The 22,640-nt window shown below is 34.3% G+C and overlaps 1 protein-coding gene across 8 annotated transcripts in view; it reads right to left on the bottom strand.

Annotated features, from left to right (window-relative positions):
* Window positions 1-22,640, bottom strand: part of SENP6 (SUMO specific peptidase 6) — a 115,085-nt gene that overhangs the window by 38,072 nt on the left and 54,373 nt on the right. For 5 of the 8 annotated variants that reach the window (XM_055329599.1, XM_055329600.1, XM_055329601.1 and 2 more), the window contains 3 exons: window positions 14,423-14,568; window positions 8,753-9,140; window positions 3,104-3,336 (listed from right to left, as the gene is read on the bottom strand). In XM_055329599.1, the coding sequence (XP_055185574.1) occupies window positions 3,104-3,336; window positions 8,753-9,140; window positions 14,423-14,568 (767 nt within the window). The remainder of the gene's footprint in view (window positions 1-3,103; window positions 3,337-8,752; window positions 9,141-14,422; window positions 14,569-22,640) is intronic. The other 3 variants (XM_055329602.1, XM_055329603.1, XM_055329606.1) reach the window with 2 other exon arrangements.

Genomic DNA, 22,640 nt, shown 5'->3' with positions numbered 1-22,640 from the left:
AAGACTCATTTTACTTCAGCAGGAGATTAAACATTTACTGATTTCATATAACTGAAATCCTGTTTTGTCCAGCTATACCATGAAATTCCAGTAATAGCACAGCATTGACAAATGGTAATCTGGGAATCAGACTACCTAGGTTTAAACCATAGCTCTACCACATTTTAGTTATTTAATTCTTTAAAAAAGATTTTATTTATTTGAGAGAGAGAGAGAGAGAGAGAGAGAGAGCGCACATGAGTAAGCCCAAGTGCACAAGTAAGCAGAGCTGCAGGCAGAGGGAGAGCAGAGGAGAAGCAGGCTCCCACTGAGCAGAGTCCGAAGCGGGGCTTAATCCCAGGACCCGGAGCTCAATCCCAGGACCCCGGGATCATGACATGAGCTAAAAGCAGATGCTTACCTGACTGAGCCCCTCAGGTGTCCCAATTACCTAATTTTTAAAACAATATCTCCTTAAGTTTTGATTTATTAAACTTTAAATTAGTAAGAGTATCTGTCCAAATGAACTGGTGTATACAAGCAGCTTAGCACAGTGTTTCACAGAGTAAGATGTTAGATAATTTAGCTAGTAATAATGGTCATAATGCTTGGATTGAATCACCAATTCTTTTTTTTTTTAAGCTTTTATTTATTTGAGAGAGAGAGAGGGAGAGGACCCCACAAGTGGAGGGGGGGGTAGGGGCAGAGGGAGAGAAAACAGCAGACTCCCTACTGAGCAGGGAGCCCGACTCAGGGCTCAATCCCAGGACCCTGGGATCATGACCTGAGCAGAAGGCAGACGTTTAACTGACTGAGCCATTCAGGCACCCCCCCACAAACCAGCAATTCTTTAGAAAACAGGTAACTTAGGGGAATGGTCATTTACAAAAGGATTTTTCTTTGCATATTTTAAAATGTTAAAGTACTTGATCTGTTGATATTTCATTCACTTCCACATGCAATTTAATCACAATATAAAATATTACTTTGAGTATATAATTTAAAGGTAAATAAAGTTATGTTAAAAACCTTATTATCACAAGAATAAAACATGATCTTGATAGAAAGCAAGGAAAAAGACCCACTGTGGAGAGATAGGCACTATTTTCCCCATTGTCCCTCTAGAGACATTTCTATGATCTATGGCATAATAAAAAATATGAATTAACACAAAACACACATGCACACACTCACACACTCAGTTCTGCAAACTGCTTTTTCAGGCTTATTAACAGATTAATCATAAATATTTTCCCAAATTATTAATAGAAACTATTAAAGAGGTTTAAAAGCTTTTTTTAGTTTCAGAATTATTTCTTCAAATGAAATGTCATTTAGCTAATAAAATACATAATTTAAGAGTTCCAGTTGAATCCAAAGTGGAGAGTTTGCGTCTAGAAGTGAATAGTCCGTATTTTTCCAAGAAACCTCTAAAAGAACACTAAGGAACCCTTCTTATTCAGTGTGAAGTATGAAAACTGTTTATCCACAAATTCCATCATATGGAAATCCATTATTTATTTAACTGAACCCTCCTAGGTTGGACATATGAGTTCTTTTTGACCTTACCCCCATGACACACTATTCTTCTCCAAGCATTTTGGTAGCTAAATCATAGTTATGTATGTAACTATTGCCAAACTGCCCTCCAACACAGCTATACCAATTTCCATAATTTCATTTCTCCAAACACTAACCAAAACGACACACTATTATATACTTTAAAATTTTTCAACAACTGGACAGTTAACAAAATGTATTTTAATTTCATTTTTAGTGCTTTATTATCTTTTTAAAACTCTATTCATTTCCTTTACTCATTTTTCTGTGGTTTGCTTTCATTTCTTGATTTTTAAGAAACAAAAAATACACAAAGGACCAACTCAGAGTTCACTGTTTCTTCCCCACTCACATTTACTGATTAACTTCAGTTTACAGTGTTTTGGTACACACTGTTCTATACTTTTCATTTAATAAAGTATATTCATCCCTTCATTTACTATTTTTATTGGGCTGAAATGCTTGAAAAGGCATTCACAAGGTTATATTAAAATAATAATCCATAGTCTTCCATCATCATTATAGTTACTTTGTCTTTCATATGTTTTCCATTGTAACAACCAAGGATAGAGGTTTCTACATTTTTATATTTGTATACACATACATAATTTTTTAACATACAAGTCTTTTTTATAAAAATAAGAAAATATGGATATATTTCTGTATTGTGGTATTCCTACCAATACCATGTTAAGAATCCTAAAAGTCATTTCATAGCTCTAATTCTCAATGGCTGCATAACGGTCTACAGTATAGATATACCATAATTTCTTCAACCATTTCCATACTAATAAACAATGATTTTGTTTGCCAATAATCATGCTTATACATACAGTATATGTAGATACTCCCTCTCTGTAGGGAGAAGTTTCTTTTGAGATTGAGTCTAGGGAATGGATTATTTGGTCATTCACTACACATTCAAAAATTTTAATGAATGTTTTTAGAATCGCTTTCCCAAAAGGCCATAATAACTTTTTCTTTTCCACCTGCAAATTAGAAAAGTACCCTTTTCCTTGGAGTCTAGCCAGCAGCAATTCATATTAATTGACTTTGTATTCATTTTGAGAAGGTTAAGTTCATCTGAATTTTCTGTTCCTTTTGTCTATTTCTATCTTTAGATTACTAATTACAAACATTCCTTTCTAGATCTATTTATTGACATAATTTCTGTTGTCTTCTACCACATGAACATTTTGAATTTTTTATATTAAAACATACCAAAACAATAGTATTATAGTATAATACACCCAAGTTAAAATGACTTCTCCCTGTCCACTAGATTATACATATAAATATACTTGTCATACTTATATTTCACCGCAAGGCTGATGTTTCTTCTTGCTGAATTTTTTACACTTTGAGCTTTTAACTTAATAGAAATTTATTTTTGTGTATTCTTTACTGTTCTCTTAAATAACCTTCCAATCGGAATTTTAAGCCCCGCTTAACAAATAATTCATCTTTTTCTCCTAAAGACACTGCCAAATTTCCCTTTAAAAAAATATTTACATCCCAAAGGGGAGATTTACTCTGAGTAAATGTCAATAAATGTGAAAAGTACCTGGTCTTTCATTCTTGCTTTTCTTGGCAATGTAACTGTATTTAACTCTGAATCTGCTGGAATGCTTCTTAGTTCATGCTCTACTCTACAGATATTTTCATTTAGTGCTGCTTCTACTTTTCCAGTGGATGGTGCTGGGGAAGAACATGCTGAATCAGCAGGTTGAGGAGATATGCTTTCTCTTCTGTTAGTCCTGTCATTGTCATCATCATCATCATCACTGGACAAAATTACTATAAAGAAAATGTTAAATACTTCAGGTATTTCATTTCTGTCAGTTATATATGAAAATATATTACCAAAGCAGGAAATATACCAGATTTGCTTTGGCTCTCTTCCAGAGCGAATTAATTATTAGAAGATTAATAGAAACGAATGAAGATACAATCCATTCTATCTGATGAAAAGTTAAATTTGGAGATAATTAAAAATGACGAAAGCATAAGAACTGTCATCTTTTTAAACAGATTATACAAATATGAAATTATTCTATAGTCCATTACTATCACCCATACAGGAAATGTACACAAGTTACAGGAAATTTAAAGGTTTATCACAGATCTATTTCAGAGTTCTAGAAAGTCTCAAGAATGAAGATAATCTGCATACAAATTGTTCACAAAATAGCACGCATTGTCAATGTGTGTGAAACTCCATGTGACCAAATAATTTTATTTCACATAGGTAATCACTAAAATCATAAAACTGGTCTTTGGGAGAACACAGACCACTGTTCATTGCTCAGTAAATTCTGTGGACTAAATGAATGTGGGCATGAAAGATATTATGAAGGGAATTTGCTCTTATACCTTCTACTCATTACTGGATCTTATCAGAATTCCCCAGAGCCACGCACAATGCACCTGAGTCAAACCCTAACTCCTTACTATGGTTTGTAAGTGTGCATAATCTGGCCATTGCCTACTTCAACCTTCTTATACTACTCTATTTTTTCTTCTTTCTGCTCCAGGCATACCACTCATTTATTCTGCTCCTCAAACACCACAGCTTATTTTTGTCTGGATTGCAATTCCCCTAACACTTCGCATTTTTGTCATCAAATATTAGCTTTTCAATTGTTTATTCAATCTACAGTAAGCAACACAGGCACTTGACATGACATATTCACAACAGATATAAATTTTCTGTTGTTTTTGTTGTAGCTGTTTACTAGCTCTCTCCCCACTACATATAAACTATGAGAGAGCAGGATCATTGCCTTGTTCACTGCTATATTCCCAGAGGCTAAAAACTGCCTGGTAAAGAAAAAGAATTCAAAAATCGTGCGTTGAAGGACACATAAACTTACAGAAGCAATTTTTGTTTTTAGAAGCCCACACATAAATGTTTAGTTAATATTTTTTTGAGTAACAGACATGCCCCAGAGAGGCATCATCCCCAGCATCACTCCACTTGTCTTTTTTATTGTGCTGTCTAGTCTCAGAAGCAAATGCTAAAGTGGATCTTTTTCGGAAGTGGTATGTTATTAACAGAAAACCTAACAGGCCAGATTAGCAGGTCTAAGCAGAATTATACATATTTGAAAGCTAGGGTTTTGTAATTTACTATTTACCTCAGTTTCTCCTCTCTGTGAAATTAGGGTGAAAATGGCACCTATTTCAAAGAACTGTCACAAGAACAAATGATTTAATATATAAAAAGTCTAGTTGAGTGACACATATAAGCTTTAAAAAAAGTTCATGAAGTGCATAATTTATAAAAATGTTATAGAAATATGTATTATATATGAATAGATTATATATTTTAAAGGGGAAGTATACTGTTCTATTGGTATTTTTATGGTGCTTCAGAGACATTAAAACATCTATATCTACTACATAAATATTTATTTTAAAGCCCCAGTGCTGCAACAGATAGAATCATACTACATAGCTTGTTTTATTAACTTAAAATAAATGAGGGTTGCTCAATGTCACCATAATTGCAAAGCAACGGGAAGTATGAAAAGACACCATATACTTAAAAATCTTGTTCTAGTAACTGCTTTCATTCTGTATATAGAATACATTCTAGGTAACACATAAGATTCTCTCTCCATCAAGGTCTATGATAGACTAAATTGTGTCCCTTCAAAATTCACACATTAAAGCTCTAACCCCCCTGTGACTATGATACATCCGATAAGGTAATAAAGGTTAAATAAGGTCAGAAAAGTGAGGCCTTAATCTAAAAGGACTGGTGTCCTCATTAAAAGAAGAAATGCAGAGATTTCTCTCTGTGCAAGCATACAAGAAAGGCCATATAAGGAAGGATACAGTGAGGAGGTGGTGGTCTACAAAGTGATGGCACCTTGATCTTGGACTTCTAAGCCTCCAGAACTGTGAGAAAATAAATTTTTGTTGTTTAAGCTACTCAGTCTATGGTATTCTGTTATGGCAACCCAAACACACTAATACAGGATTTTGAACTTATATTCTATCTTATTCCTATAGATATCAGCACATCTTTCTTCTTACTTCATTCTGGGTTCTGTTCAAGCTACTTTATCAAAGGTGCCTATATTTTACCATCTACCTAAAATAGCACCCTTCCTCATCTCAACACCTAACAATTATCGCTCTCTATTCCTTGGATCTTGCTTCACTTTTCTATACAGAATTTATCACCACTACTTGAGACACTGTACACTTTATTATTTGACCATGCAGGACATAATGTTTCATGATAATAAACTATTTTGATAGGAATATAAATTTAATAATGATTAAATATATAAGGAAAACAGACTTAGAATAAGAAAAAATCTGTTTTAATCTAAACTCCAACAATCCCTATGTATATAATATTGAGAAGTTAATCTCCTCAAGCTTAGGTTGCCTCATTTATAAAATGAGATGTATTTGTGCCTACGTCAGGATTTTAAAAATTATCACAAAGCAGGGCACATAAGCATTCAATAAATGTTATTTTTATTACTAATATAAAATGTTCTTAAAACATATTTTTCTATGTACTTTAGTGGGAAATGCTTAGTCTTCAATTGTTTTGCTTTTGTTTTTGTTTTTTGTGAGCAGGGGAGGGTGCGAAATTAATGCTTTTAATTCATAGTTGATACTGTCCTAGGCTATGAATAGTAAATCACTTAAGGCACCTCAAAAATCACATAAATTTGTTTTTTCACTCATCACCTTTGCCTTATTAAACTTCCAGTTGTCTCATCCGAGAAACCTCCTCAGGATGGGTAAGTTTCTTATATGACATTTGGCTAATAGTACCCAGTAACTGCCTCATAAGTGAGAGTTCTCTTCATATCTAACCATTAAAATGTAAAAACCTCAGCATTAGGAAAGATTCAAATGATATTAACAATATTTAATACTGTATTGATCTAACACTAAAATATATCATCAAATACCAACTCCACCATAATATCATAACAGAATGTTGGCTGGACACATCACACAGTAATCATTTTTTAAACTGAGTTGTTTTTTTTTTTAAAGATATAAGATTTTTTTAAAAGATATTTTAGAGAGAGTGCAGGGGCAGAGGAGGAGAGGAAGAGGAAGAGAGAATCTCAAGCAGACTCCAAGCTGAGTGTGGAGCCTGATGTGGGACTTAATCCTGAGATCATGACCTGAGTTGAAACCAAGAGTGGGACACTTGACCAACTAAGCCACCCAGGCACCCCTGAGTTCTTTTTGAAAAATAAGCTAATGTACTGGTATGAGCTAAGGTTTTCATATTGAATTGAATTAAAATTTAACGACCTATCTCCCAGGTTAAAAAATTCTTTTAAATTTTATCCCCTTTTATTTATGTTTTCAAAGTCACGACTTGGAACCTAAGCAACCTCCAAAGATAACCAATGGAGAACTTTTTTTCTTTTGGGGAGGCTGAAGGGGGATATCATTTAGAGCTAATTAATAGTTATACCTTTTGTGACCTAATCAGTCCTATTACTGGTCTGTAGAAGACCTTTCTTTTTAGCTCCTGTGTCCTTTTGACATGTCCAGTCATTATTGACTGCTTCCATGCTTCCTGATATGAGTGGATGATCTAGATCTATCTCATACACTCCTGCTCTGGACTTGGAATCAGCTATTTCTCTGAGAAGTTCTAGTTATTTTTATTGAGAAATGGTATTAAAAACATAAATATGGGAACTAGGATTGTTCATTTCTATTTAAGGAGAATATATATAACAATCTTACACTATTATCTCCAACTCAAGTTTAAAATGAAATTTTTACTTCTCTGACTTTTGAACTCCTTTTCACCAACACTGAAAATCTCGGTTTCTGGAGACAATAATAATTGCTTATTTGCCTTAGCAATATATGTGTTTAAAAATAACAATACCAAAAAAATAACAATACCAATTTATTACTAACAATATTACTAAATACACTTAGGATTTCTGTGCAGTTCTGTTTGACCTTAAAATACATCACATTAATAATGTATAGCCACAATATTATCTTAATTTAAAATCATTTGAAATAATTATTCTGTTTGTTGAATCCACCAACTAGATACATAAAAAGGTTCATTAGTTTCATCTTGGTCTTGATTATTTTTAACTTCCAATTTAATATTGTTTTATAATCATGAAAAATATTTACATGGTTCCAAAGTCAAATCTACAAAAAAAAGAGTATGCATGGAAATATCTAACATCTATACCTAATTCCTACAATTTTTTTTCTCCCTTCTAACCACTTACTTTTTATAATTAGTTTTGGGTATATCTCTACATTAAAAAAAAATCTCTATATTCATTCTCTCACCCTTCATAAATAAAGAGCAGCATATTATTTAGTCTTATTGGTACCTTACTTTATTCATGCTATTACAGATGTTAGAAATCACTCTGCAGAATTTTAAGTGAGATCTTTCCCTCCTTTTTTTTTTTTAAACTTTTATTTTTATTTATTTATGATAGTCACACACAGAGAGAGAGAGAGAGAGGCAGAGACATAGGCAGAGGGAGAAGCAGGCTCCATGCACCGGGAGCCCGACGTGGGATTCGATCCTGGGTCTCCAGGATCGCGCCCTGGGTCAAAGGCAGGTGCTAAACCGCTGCGCCACCCAGGGATCCCTTTCCCTCCTTTTATACCTATGTATGCTATACGTTATTCAATTACTCTGTGACTGCTTCCAGTTTTTGGCTATTTATTACAAATAGGACTACATTTCACATACACATATATATATGCACCTATGTCTAAAGGCAGGAAAAAGATTAAGGGGAAGAATAAAAGCGGAAAGAGACTATTTTCACTGAGTCCTGTGTATCAAATATTTTACTTACGAGGAAGCTTAAATGTTATTTTATTTACTTCCTCAAAACACTGTCAGGCTGAAATTATCCATTTACAAATCAGAGAGATTAAATTAACTGGGCCAAAGTTAGAAAGTTGGGCATAACTGGCATTTGACCTATGACTGGGGACAAGGTCTGTGTTGCTTTTTTAACTATTTAAGATGGACAGGATGAGAACAAAGTCAGTTATTTTCCAACTACGTGGACAGTTTTAATCATCTACCCAAAAACATGTTAACATAACTGACGCAAGAGATACCTATTAAAACTACACTTCTCAAATATGCTCATGCTCACAATAAAAATATATGTAAAAAATACTGGATTGATATAAATAATACTAAAGGGAGTAAAATACTTACTTGGATCATTTAGGTCTGACAGGCTTGTTTTCCTTTCTTTCAGGTTTGTGATTTTGGCTACTTTTGCCCTAGGTAAAATGACTTTCCCATTAGTCTGTAAATAATTCTCTCTACTATCATCACAATTCACAATAATATCAACTGGAATCTTTCCCACACTGTTGCCATAAAACTTCTTGGATGGTAATGCTGTGTTTTGTGACTTCTGTCCTCCAGAATTCTGATGAATTGATGTTCTTAATAATGGTCCAGGAGATTCACTCAAAGTTATAGCTTGTCTGCAATTTCTTTGCAAATCCTTAGGAAAAAGAATACCACAACTTTGGCATTTGGTCTGATTTTCCTTTTCTTTTCCACATTTTGGACAATATCCACACTGTTTAGAAACCTTAAGTTCCAAAAGAATAAAAAAAAAAAAAAAAAGACTTTGGCATTTTATTTCAACATCATGGAATAAAAAGACCTCAAAATTAAGTCTGTCACTCCCCATCATCACCAAGGCTACCACAAAATGCTAAATACTAAATACATCATGTTACTTGGGATTTAGCATCAGGATGCTAGAAGCAATTTTTAGGACCATCTAGTCCAGCAGTCTTCACATTGGACCAGTATACTACTCAAAGGCTACATAACAATTTTCTATGGCATACAGAGCATAAATAATCTTAATGGAATAAATATCTAAATCCTAATTTCCACATATCATTCCAAAACTGGACTTGATTATGCCTCTAATGGCAAGTTATCTCTTGCCAGAACTATTCTCATGTTCCAAAAAAAAAAAAAAAAAAAAGAAAAGAAAAGAAAAAGAAAAAAGCTCAACTTCCATTTGAAATATTAAAACGGTATACGGCCCTGGAGTATAAAAACCACCAACCAAACCAAAGAATACTTTTAAATGCTGGAAGAAAGAATTCAGTTCTAAATACTGGTTAACAAAAACTTTTACAAGACAATTGATTTCTAAGACAGTGCTTCAAAATATTTCAGGGGAAGCTTAATCTAGGTTACATTCATGAGATTATAAAAAATATTTTTTGATGATAGAGCTTCCTGTGATTTCGGGCATATAATTTTAGAGTTTAAAGATTCCTTTCATACTCATATACTTATTTATGTGAAAAAGGTTCTTTAGAACATATAAGGAAAAACATGAAGAAATGTTGAATCCTGTCTCAGAATGCAACATAATGTTTATTCATGGACCTAGGAAGTAATTAGAAAATAGCCAATGTCTCTACTTAGAACATGCATTTCCAATTTTACTTTTATGTCAAATAATTACATATCAAACTATAACAGTTTTAATCAATAGTCTACAGTTAATAACCAAAATAAATGAAATTTTTTATAACACTTTGATCCCTATATCATGGGAAATAAGTGGATAAATACTTCTGTCAGTGAGATGATAGGAAAAGATCATAATTATCAAGTGCTATAGTTTTTTATGTTACCAGATCCATACAGAAGGAGAGTGAGCACTCTATTTTAAAATGTTACTCTTTTGACTGTGTCAACTATTGCAACCTATGTAATCAGTGAAACCTGAAACAGAAAATGTTGACTGTCAACTTAAAAATACAAAAGAGAATATAGTTGTTTTAAAAAAGCCTTTTAGGTGACAGAAGTCATCAAGCAGTTATGGGAGGACTAACCAGTAAGTAGCAGTTATGATCACGTGCGTAAACATAAACTTCAAAATTCATTGAGCTAAATGCTTAAGTTCTATACATTTTATTCTATGTAAATTTATAACTCAAAAATACATAGAAAAAGTCTAAAAAGTCTAAAAAGCCTACATAAAAACCACTGTTCTAGTCATATTTCTTTGTTTTAAAAATGGGAAACGTGACAAGAACTATTTACATGATCCACAACAAAGCCACTCTACTATACATGTTACCTATTCAAGAATTTATCCCAGATAACAACAAAGAATGAGAAACCAAGCTTCAACCAAGGCAAAGGTGAACTTAGTAGAGTATCAGCCTACTATCTCAGCAAAGGCAGATTAAAAAAAAATTTAAAAAAGAGTGTCTTTTTTCTTTACCAGTACATAGCAAAATTCAGTTATACTATTTGTGGAACCTAGGTGTATAAAGAATTTATTTTTCTCACAGCACTTTTGATATGGCCCTGTGTATTTAGGATGCACAGTTAACAGGTGAACGATGCAAACAACACAAATATGGTACAGATTATCTAACTCAAAATTTTCGCCTATTGTCAATAAGGGAAAGAAATAATAGTATAGTTGACCCTTAATTAACACAGGTTTGAACTGTATAGTTCCACTTATATGATGATCTTTTAATATACAGTACAGTACTATAAATATATTTTCTCTCTTATAATTTTAACATGTTATTTTCTCTAACTTACTTTATAGTAAGAATGCAGTATATAACATGCAAAATATGTGTTGTGTTGTTGGTAAGGCTTCTAGTTAACATTAGGTTATTAATAAAGTTTTGGGGGATATGAAAGTTATATGCAGATTTTCAAGGTATCAGCTTGATACCGTACTACTAGCTCCTGTGTTGAAGGGTCAACTGTGTATTTAAATGAAATAATGCAATTATTCATTAATGAATTGCAAATGTTTGGCCATGTCCCACTGCAATTTTAAAAGGGAAACTCACAAATAAATTAGTTGCCCCCATCTACATATCACCCTGCAATAAAATATCTAATAATCTAAGAAAAATCTAAACCCATTTTCACAATGATAATGATCAAGCTGGCTACTGAGTCCAATTTTTCATTGTCTGTAATAAAGATAAATAAGATATATTTCAATGAAAAAGAACCCTATGAAAAGGTGATACTTCCACATATTTCCCTTTATAAAATTGATATTAAACAGAAAAAAGCATATACTATTAAAATTTCTAATATTAAAATACAGAATGAAATATATTGTGAGCTATTCTCATATGCCTTTTATCAGATTAGAAACAAATACCATGGAACTATTTGCAACAATTAAAAACACAGCTTAGCTGAACCAAATATAGTATTAAATTTTTCATGCTAAAAATTATAGAGATTCAGAATTATATCAACCCAGCAATCTCAAAATTAGAATCTCAATACTGCTCAATTACTTTTAGTGAATTGTATACGAAGTTGTATATTTCTATAACAATTTGTTAGATATAATTTCTTTTAGAAAACAAAGACTAAAGTCTCATTTCCTCCTTTTGATAGGTAGACTTTTACAAAATAAAACAAATCCAAATCACTATGACATACTATCTGCCAAACTCTATAAATAATAACCAATTATACTTAATAGGAATGAACCTGTCTGATGAGATTTCGCTGAGATGTCATTTTTTAGTAAGATATATAATCTCATTAAAAATCAAAGACCATGTTTCCTCATAAGCAGTATGCTCTAGAGCGTAGCATTTCACAGACTATAGGTGTATGAAAAATTACAGAGGGTAGCTAGAAGCTATTCTTTATGTTCACTAAGAACAGAATAAGAACAATTGGCATGGAAGTAAAAAGTAAAAGAAAGATTTATTTTGGATGTTAAATTCTGAGGTTTTCAGCTGGCATCCCTACAGGAGGAAAGCATGGTGTGTCTTGGGGAAGAGCTTTTGTGTCTTCTGATCCTTCTCTACCTGCATTAAGCAGTGGGTAAGGTAGTGGGGAAATGCCAGTATGGCCTAAGCCAAGCTTAGGCTGGCATGCCAGGAAAATAATCAGATAAAAACAACTTAGCCAATAAGTAAATATACCAGACATGATGGGAGTCAGGCTTCTCAGAGAAGGAAGTTACAAACACACAAAGTGGAGAAGGCTAGGATAAACACTGGGGTAATACACTAGAATTGGAATTATCAGTGTGAATTCATGGACTTTTATTATTTTGGGGGTGGGGGGTGGCCTCAACTCAAGTTCAAGGCAGCTCCAGACAAATTCATAGATTTTAAACATGTACTAAATACTAACATATAAATACACATATATTTACTAGTTTTGTTCAATAAGAGGACATATAAACATGATACCAAGTAGCAATGAGCATAACTAATGCTCAAATATCGTCCCCCCATTTAGAGGAACAATGGCTCCTTGGAGAAATGCATGACTCCAGAGTCGAGGCGGAGAAAATACAAAAGTCTAGAACACCTGTTTACATAAAAAATTAAGGGGAAGTACTCAAAGAATGATGTGGATATGTCAAAAAGAAAGAGAAGCGAGCTTTAAAAACTTCCCAGGGGCTAGGATAGGACAATTTGAGCATCAAAATAATAACAGTCACAGAATACAACTTTTTTGAGTAAGAATCCTTGTTATTAACGTTATCTATATTTCAATTAAAAAAAGAACCTATATATCTGATTATAGATATAAGGGAATATATAGTAAATATAAAGAAACCTTCTACCTTATAGTAGATCATACTTCATTCATGAGCTACTTACTGTAAGGCATTATACCTTAAGGTAAGTACCTTATTTTAGAGTACCTCATCTTATTAGTAATTAAGAAATACCTAGTAACTTACTTTACAGTGGACAAATCTAGGAAAGTACAGTTTTGTTTTTTTTTAATTTACTTATTTGAGAAAGAGTACAAGCAAGAGGAGAAGCAGAGGGAAAGGGAAGAGCAGACTCCCAGCTGAGCAGAGAACGCGATGCAGGGCTTGATCCCAGGACCCTGAAATCATGATCTGAGCCAAAGGCAGATGCTTAATAGACTGAGCCACCCAAGTACCCTTAGGAAAGTCCATCTTAAGATAAAAGTTTTAATGTGAAAATCAATGTTGTATGCATTCCGATATGATGCAATGGTAAGATTATAGAATCACTTTGGAGGATTCTGGAAAAATGCATAAATCATAAAGAAACATCATACTCCCCACAAGGTAGGGAGAATCAAGTATCAAGGTGATGAAAGACATGGAAGGACTAAGGAATTATTCCAGATTTAAGACAACTAAGGATCGTAACAAATATAACACAATCCTGAATTGGATCCTGTTCTGACAAAGGACATTAATTAGGTGAAATTTGAATAGTTTGTGGATTAGGCAGTAATTTTGGATCCATGTTAATTTTTAAATTTTGACAGTTGCACTCTGGTTATATATAAAAATGCCTCCTCTCCACCCTCTCCCCTGCCTCTTTTAAGGAAACATGCACTAAAGTATAGTGATAAATGGGTATCATGTCTGTTACTTATATTCAAATGGTGCAGAAATGCACGCATGCACGCGCGCGCACACACACATCCACACACACACACACACACATACACACAGAAGGTAGAAGGAAGACAGAGTGAGGGAGAACAATATATCAAATGTGGAAAACTGGGGAATCTAATAGAAGAGTATACAGATAGTCCTTTTATTATTTCTTTTTTTTTTGTAAATTTTAAATTATTTCGAAATATTTCTGGTTTGAGAGGTATTATTTGGAGTATGCGGCAGGAAGGCACTGCTAAATTCTTTTCAGAAAATATGTGTTCTACATTTTCGACAGTGAAAAAAAATGATATAATGAAGGCAGAAAAGTTTGCTTAAAGAACTTTTCTACGTCTTTTCTAGTCCTGTAAGAAAAGATCACCTAGAATTTAGTAAGTACTAAAGATAATATTGATAAAAATACCGACTCATTAGCAACCAAGAATAATTTCTCCACCCACCTCTAAATCAGTTAAACATTTTTTTGAAGCAGGAGACAGAGGAGGTGGAGACTGATAGGTACTACTGTGACGTTTCTGCGGTACTTTCCTTTTAATTTCAGACTCCAGGTGTGATTCAGACTCCTCAGTTTTCTTCATTACACGATCTAAAGGAAGGAGAAAAAAAATAAAAGTACCAAATTAAATTTTATAAATTCCCCATGATCTTTGCTATAAACAACGCTAATTTATATTATCAAATTATTTTATTTTGGTTAAAATAAATTAACATCACAACATATAATAAAGAGTAACCAAAGCTTGGGAGCAGGGAAAGATGGCTGAGTAAGAGGATCCTGAACTCACTTCCTCCCCTGGGCACTGAGGCTACAATTACATATAATGCAATTATAATGACCTGAAGATTACCAAAACAGATCTTCCGCAGTTAAAAAATGACCTGAAGATTACCAAAACAGATCTTCCGCAGTTAAAAAAAAAAAAAAAAAAAGGAAAAGGCACATTGAGGGACAGAGACGCAGTCAGGAACCAAATCTCCTGCAGGCAACCGAAAAGTGGGAGGGCTATCATAGGCCTGGAGGTCCTCCTAGTGGGGGGATCAAGTTAGGCACCCTCACTCTGAGAATCACACCAAGAAGACAAGCCACCATAACACCTGGCTGTGAAAATCAGCAGGGATTAACTCCAAGAGCTTTGAAAATCAGTAGGCCTTAACTCTGGGAAAGCTGGAGGGCTATTTAAAAAAAATAAATAAAAATAAATAAAAAAATTCTGCAATTAAAGGGCCAGTGCATTGTATCACTTAGTCCTAGACCCAGAACAGAAGCAGCACTTTGAAAAGTACCTGAGTTATACATGAAAGAGATTCACTGACTTAGTTTAAGGCATGTGTAAACAAAGAGGTTTCTTTCTCTAAGAACGGAAATGCTGGGAAGCACCATTTTTTGCCCTTCTTCAGTCTATCTGACCAGACACTTGCAGGTACCAGTTTTGACACAACCTATCTAACTTACTAGCACCGCTTACCCCTTCCCAGCATTCACCTGTGAGCCCACCTCTCTCAAGTAGCCAAACTCCATGTGAGCCTCAAAAGCAACTCCCACAACACCACACCCAGTGAGCAACCCCTCAGGGATGCTGCCCCTCCTATAAGCTCACTCACAGCAGCTGCAGCTGGACCTCTCAGCGAGGTGTGTCAAGAGCTAACCGCCTACCCATCAGCAAGACCACCACAGGTACAGCCAGGCTTCAGCCAGGCGCGCTGACCACTGTACATTATAGAAGTCATGGTTTAGTCAAAACAGGCAGGTGCACACACAACCTACACAGCAGATACCTCTGGAGCATCTGTCTAGTGACTAGGGAAGAGTGTGCTATCTGACCTCATAGGATGCCTTCTACATAAGACTACTGCTTTCAGATCAGAAATAGCTGACCTACCCAATACATAGAAACAGTCAGAAAAATGAAGACACAGTGAGATATGTTCCAAATCAAAGGAATAAGACAAAAATCTAAAAAAAAAAAAAAAATTAAAAAAAGAACTAAACAAAATGGAGATACACAATTTACCCAATGAAGAATTCAAAGTAATGGTCATAATGAGGTTCACCAGACATGAAAAAAGAGTAGATGAACAAAATAACAACTTTGATATAGAGATAAATCTTAAAAAGAGCCAATCAAGAGTTGAAGAATACAGTAACAGAAATTAAAAATACACTAGAAGGAATCAACAGCAGATTAGAGAATGCAGAAGAATGGATGAACAATCTGGAAGATATGTTAATGCGAAGTACTCAAGCTTAACAGTGAAAATCATTTCAAAAAAAAAAAAAAAGAAGACAGGTAAAAGAACCTCTGGGACAACATCAAGTATGCTAACATTCACATTATAGGGGTCCCAGGAGAAAAAGGGGTAGATAATTTAATCGAAGAAATAATGACTGAAAATTTCCCTAACCTGGGGAAGGAAACAGACACCCAGGTCCAGAAGCGTAGAAAGCCCCAAACAAGATAAGCCCAAGGAGGTTCACAACAAAATATATAATAAAATGTCAAAGATTAAAGATAAAGTGAGACTATTAAAAGCAGCAAGAGAAAAGCAAACAGTTATGTGAGAGGGAAACCACTTTGCAGCATAGAAGGGAGTAGTATCATATATTCAAAGTGCTGAAAGGAAAAAACCCACAACCAAGAATACTCTACCAGGCAAGATACACATTCAGAATTGAAGGAAAACTAAAGAGTTTCCTAGACAAACACAAGTTAAAGAAGTTCATCATTGCTGAACTACCTTACAAGAAATGTTAAGGGGATATCTTTTTTTTTTTCTTTTAGATTTTAATTTTATTATTTACTGAGAGAGAGCGCACACGAAAACATAAGAGAAAGTATGAGCAGGGGACGGGGCAAAGGGAAAGGGAAAAGCAGGCTCCCCACTGAGCAGGGAGCCTGACACAGGACTTGATCCCTGGACCCCAGGATCACAACTTGAGCCAAAGGCAGACAGCAGACGCTTAACTGACTGAGCCATGCAGATACCCTGTAGGGGGACATCTTTTTTTTTTTTAAGATTTTATTTATTTATTCATGAGAGAAAGAGGCAGTGACAGAGGCAGAGGGAGAAGAAGCAGGCTCCTTGCAGGGAGCCAAATGTGGGACTCGATCCTGGTACTCCAGGATAATGCCCTGACTCCAAGGCAGATGCTTAACCACTGAGACACCCAGGCATCCCAAGGGGACATCTTTAAGCAGAAAGAAATGGCCATAACTAGAAGAAAACTATGGAAAGAAATCTTACCACTAAAGCAAACATACTGTAAAGGTAGTAGATCATGTATGAAACTAGTTATGAAGGTTAAAAGGCAAAAGTAGTAAAATCAACTATTTCTACAAAAATTAAAGAATACACAAAATAAAAAGACATAAAATAACATCACTTATATAAAATGTGGGAGGAAGGAGTAAAACAGTAGTGTGCTTAGGATGTGTTTGAACTTAAGCAACCATCAATTTAATATAGACTGCTAAATATATAGAATATTATACATAGGGGATCCCTGGGTGGTTTAGAGGTTTAGCGCCTGCCTTTGGCCCAAGGCCCGATCCTGGAGTCCCGGGATCAAGTCCCGTGTCGGGATCCCTGCATGGAAGCAGGCTGCTTCTCCCCCTCTGCCTGTGTCTCTGCCTCTCTCTCTCTCTCTCTCTCTCTACCATGAATAAATAAAAAATTTTAAAAAAATTATACATAAACCTTATAACCACCAACCAAATACCTACAATAAATATACAAAAACTATAAAGGAATCCAAGCATAGCACAAAAGAAAGTCATCGAATCACAGGGAAGAGAGTAAGAGAAAAGAACAGAGAACAATTATACAAAAACAACCAAAAAACAATGAACGTAATGACAGTAAGTACATACCTATCAATAATTACTATAAATGAACTAAATATTCCAAAAAATAGGACATACGGTGACTAAGTGGATAAAAAAAACTAGACCCATCTATATGCTACTTATAAGAGACTAACTTCAGACCTGAAGCCACATACAGCCTGTTAAGTGGAAGGACAGAAAAAGATATTCCATGCAAATGGAATTGAAAAAAAGGCTGGGATATAGCAATACTTATATCAGGCATAATACACTTTAAAACACAGACTGTACCAAAAGACAACAAAGGGAGTTAAATAATGATAAAAGATCAATTCAAGAAGAGGATATACCAATTGTAAATATCTGTACGCCCAATGCAGGAGTATCTAAATACATAAAGCAAATATTAACAGACATAAAGGGAGAAACTGACAGTAAAACAATAATAGTAGGGGGCTTTTAACAACCCACTCACATCAATAGATAGATCATCCAAATGTAAAGTCAATAAGGAAACAGTGGCCTTAAATACCAGATTTAGATGGAATTAACACATAAATACCAAACATTTCATCCCCAAACAGAAGAATACACATTTTTTTCAAGTGAACATGGAACATTCTCCAAATGAGATCAATTGTTAGGCCACAAAATGAGTCTCAAAAAATCTAAAAAGCATCTTTTCCGACCACAGCAGTATGAAGTTAGAAATCAATCACAAGAGAAAAACTGAAGAGAAAAAACCCCACCACCATCCCCAAAACACATGGAATCTAATAACGTTATTAAACAATCAATGGGTCAATGAAGAAATCAAAGAGGAAATTTAAAAAATACTTGGAGACAAATGAAAACCGAAAACACAATGGTTCAAAAACTTTGAGACAGGGGCACCTGGGTAGTGAAGTCGGTCGAGCATCCCACTCTTGGTTTTGGCTCAGGTTGTGATCTCAGGGTTGTGGAATCAAGCCCCATGTTGGGCTCTGCATTCAGCAGAGCAGGCCTGGGATTCTCTCTTCCTCTGCCCCTCCCCCATGCTCACACGTGTGTGAACGTTTTCTCACCCTCTCTCCCGCAAATAAACAAATCTTAAAAACAACAACAACAACTCTGGGATAGATCAAAGCAATTCTAAGAAGGAAGTTTACAGAGATACATGCCTACCTCAAAAAAATAAGAAAAATCTCAAATAAGCAAATGTACCTTTACACATCAAGGAACTAGAAAAAGAAGAACAAAGCCTAAAATTAATAGAAAAAGGAAAATAATGAAAAGTAGAGTAGAAACAAATGAAAGAGATTAAAGAAACAATAAAAAGAAATGAAACCAAGAGTAATTCTTTGAAAAGTTAAAAAAATTGAACCTTTAGCCAGATTCACTACAAAAAAGAGCATTTAAAATCCGAAGTAAAAAAAAAGTAAAAAATAAAATCAGAAAAGAGAAGTTACAACTGACACCACAGAAATACAAAGAATTATAAGAAACAACTATGAAAAATTATATGCCAATAAGTTGGAAAACTAGCAGAAATAGATAATTTCTAGAAACATAGTTTTCCAAGACTGAATCAGGAAGAAACAGAAAATATGAACAAACCAACTACTACTAATGAAATAAAATTTTTCATCAAAACATCCAACAAACAAAAGTCTAGGACCAGAGAGCCTCACAGGTGAATTCTACCAAACATTAATATCTATCCTTTTCAAATTCTTCTACAAACACAAAAGAGGAAGAAATGTTTCCAAATTCATTCTACAAAATCAGCATTACCCTGCCAAAATCAAACAAAAATATTAAAAAAAGAAAATTATATACCAACATGCCTGATGAATACAGATAGAAAATTCCTCAATAAAATATTAGCAAATTGAATTGAACAATACATTAAAGAATCACTCACTACAATCAAGTGGGGCTTATTCCAAGGATGAAAGGACAGTTCAATATCCACAAATCAATGTGCTACATTAACAAAGTAAAGGATAAAAATCACGTGTTCATCTCAGTAGATGTAAAAAAGCATTTGACAAAATTCAGTATTTATTCATAATGAAGACTCCCAAAAGTGAGTTTAGAAGGAACATACCTCAACATAATAAATGCCACATACGACAAACGCACAGCCAACATCATACTCAATAGTGAGAAGCTAAAAGCTTTTTTCTGAAAACAACAATGTCCACTCTCACCACTTTTATTTAACATAGGACTGGAAGTCCCTAGCTACAACACTCTGAAAAGATAAAAACTGTAAGACAACCAAATTAGTAAGGTAGTAAAACTGTCATTATTTGCAGATGACATGATACTACATTTAGAAAATCCTAAAGAGTCCACCAAAAAACTATCAGAAGTAATAAATGAATTCAGTAATGTTGTAGAATAAAACAATATACAAAAATGAATTGGTTTTCTGTACACAAATAACCTAAGCAGAAATGTTTTAATAAACCCATTTACAATTGCACCAAGAAGAGTAATATAACTACAAATAAATTTAATGAAGTAGGTGAGACACTTGTACTGTGAAAACTAACACACTGATAAGAAAAACTGAAGATGACAAAAATAAATGGAAAGATATATCATACTACCTAAAGCAATCTACAGATTCATTACACTCCCAATTGAAACACAAACAATATTTTTCACAGAACTAGGCCAAATAACCCTAAGATTTGCATGGAACCACAAAAGACTCTGAATAACCAAAGTAATCTTGACAAAGAAGAAAGTTGGAAATATACAATCATCTCAGATTTCAAACTATCCTACAAACCTATAGTAATTAAAACAGTATAATAATGGCACAAAAACTGGTATATAAAGCAATGGAACAAAATGGAGAGCCCAGAAATAAACCCACACTTAATATGGTCAATTAATCTACAAAAAGGAGGCAAGAATATAAAAGAGGGAAAAAACAGTCTCTTCAATAAATGGTGCTAGAAAAATTGAACAACAGTCACATGGCAAAGAACAAAACTGAACCACTTTCTTTGGGGGGGGAAGGGTATATTTTTTAATTGGAGTTTGATTTGCCCTGAACCACTTTCTAACACCATACACAAAAATAAATTCAAAATGGATTCAAGACCTACATGTAAGACCTGAAACGATACAACTCCTAAAATAAAACACAGACAGTAAACTCAGCTGAACATCAACCTTAGCAGTATTTTTCTGTATGTCTCCTCAGGCAAGTGAAATAAAAACAAAAATAAATAATTGGGACTATAAAAACTTTTGCACGGCAAACTTTTGCAAAGAAAACCATCAACAAAACTAAAAGAAAACAGACCAAATAGGAGAAGATATTTGCAAATGATATTATCTGATAGGGGATTAATATCCAAAATATATAAAGAATTTATACAACTCAAAAACAATCCAATTAAAAAATGGGCAGACAAGGGATCCCTGGGTGGCGCAGCGGTTTAGCGCCTGCCTTTGGCCCAGGGTGTGATCCTGGGGACCCAGGATCGAGTCCCACGTCGGGCTCCCGGTGCATGGAGCCTGTTTCACCCTCTGCCTATGTCTCTGCCTCTCTCTCTCACTGTGTGCCTATCATAAATAAATAAAAATTAAAAAAAAATTATTAAAAAAAAAGGGCAATCTAAATAGACATTTTTCAAAGACAGACACATGAGAAGATAGATCAACATAACTAATCACCAGGGAAATGCAAATCAAAACCACAATGAGGTATCATCCTACATGCCAGTCACAGTGGCTAGTATCAAAAAGATAAGAAATAACAAGTGTTGATGAGGATTAGGAGAAAAGGGAATCCTTGCTCCCTGTGAGTGGGAATGTAAACTGGTATAGCCTCTATGGAAAACTATAGTTTTGAGGAACTATAGAAGTTTCTAAAAAAAATTAGTAAGTAGAAATATCACAGGATCCAGTAATTCCACTACTGGATATTTACCCAAAGAAGTAAAAAAAAAAAAAAAAAGAAAAAGAAAATAACTTGAAATGATATTTCCATCCCTATGTTTACACAAACACACACACACACACACACACAGGAATATTACTGAGCCATAAAAAATGAAATTTTGCCATTTGTGACATCAACTTATTATGCTAAGCAAAATAAACAGAAAGACCTTATAATTTCACTTATGTGTGGAATCTAAAAATAAAACAAACAAAAAGCAGAAAGAGACCTATAAATGCAGAAAATACACTGATGGTGGCCTAGAGTGAGGAAGGGTAGCCAAAATGAGGAAACAGGAGTAGGGGACACAGGCTTCCAGTTATGGAGTGAGTAAGTCCCAAGGATAAAAGACACAGCATAGAAAATATCGTCAATGATACTGTAATTGTGTTGTATGGTGACAGATGGTAGCTACACTTGTGATGAGCACAGCATAATTTACAGAGTCATCGAATGTGATATTTTATGTCAACCATACTTCAGTAAAAAATAGTATTACTAAAAGAATGGCTAGAACTTTAAGTTGTAACCTGTAGTCATGTCCTGGTAGCTCTAGTCTGCTTTTCATTACTCACCAGGATCTCCACACAAACTGTGGACTACTTTTGTTAACTATACTAATATTCTCTTCAGCTTGTTCTATGTTACTAAGGAAGCAGAATTTCAGTACTTTTCACACTGAATCCATCAACCAACTGAATCAATCTCTCTCACACACACAAATGCACTCCTTTTTCTAAGTTAGTTACTCTTCTTAGATTAGTAATGATAGAGGTGCCTGAATGGCTCAGTTGGTTAAGTGTTGAAATCTTGGTTTTGGCTCAGGTCATGATCTCAGGGTCATGGGATTGAGCCCTGCAATGGGCTTCGAGAACCTCTGCCCCTCCC

The sequence above is a fragment of the Nyctereutes procyonoides genome, unplaced genomic scaffold (assembly GCF_905146905.1).
Source record: "Nyctereutes procyonoides isolate TBG_1078 unplaced genomic scaffold, NYPRO_anot_genome, whole genome shotgun sequence".
In the NCBI taxonomy this organism is placed as follows: domain Eukaryota; kingdom Metazoa; phylum Chordata; class Mammalia; order Carnivora; family Canidae; genus Nyctereutes; species Nyctereutes procyonoides.
This window is presented reverse-complemented; position numbering and strand designations above follow the sequence as displayed.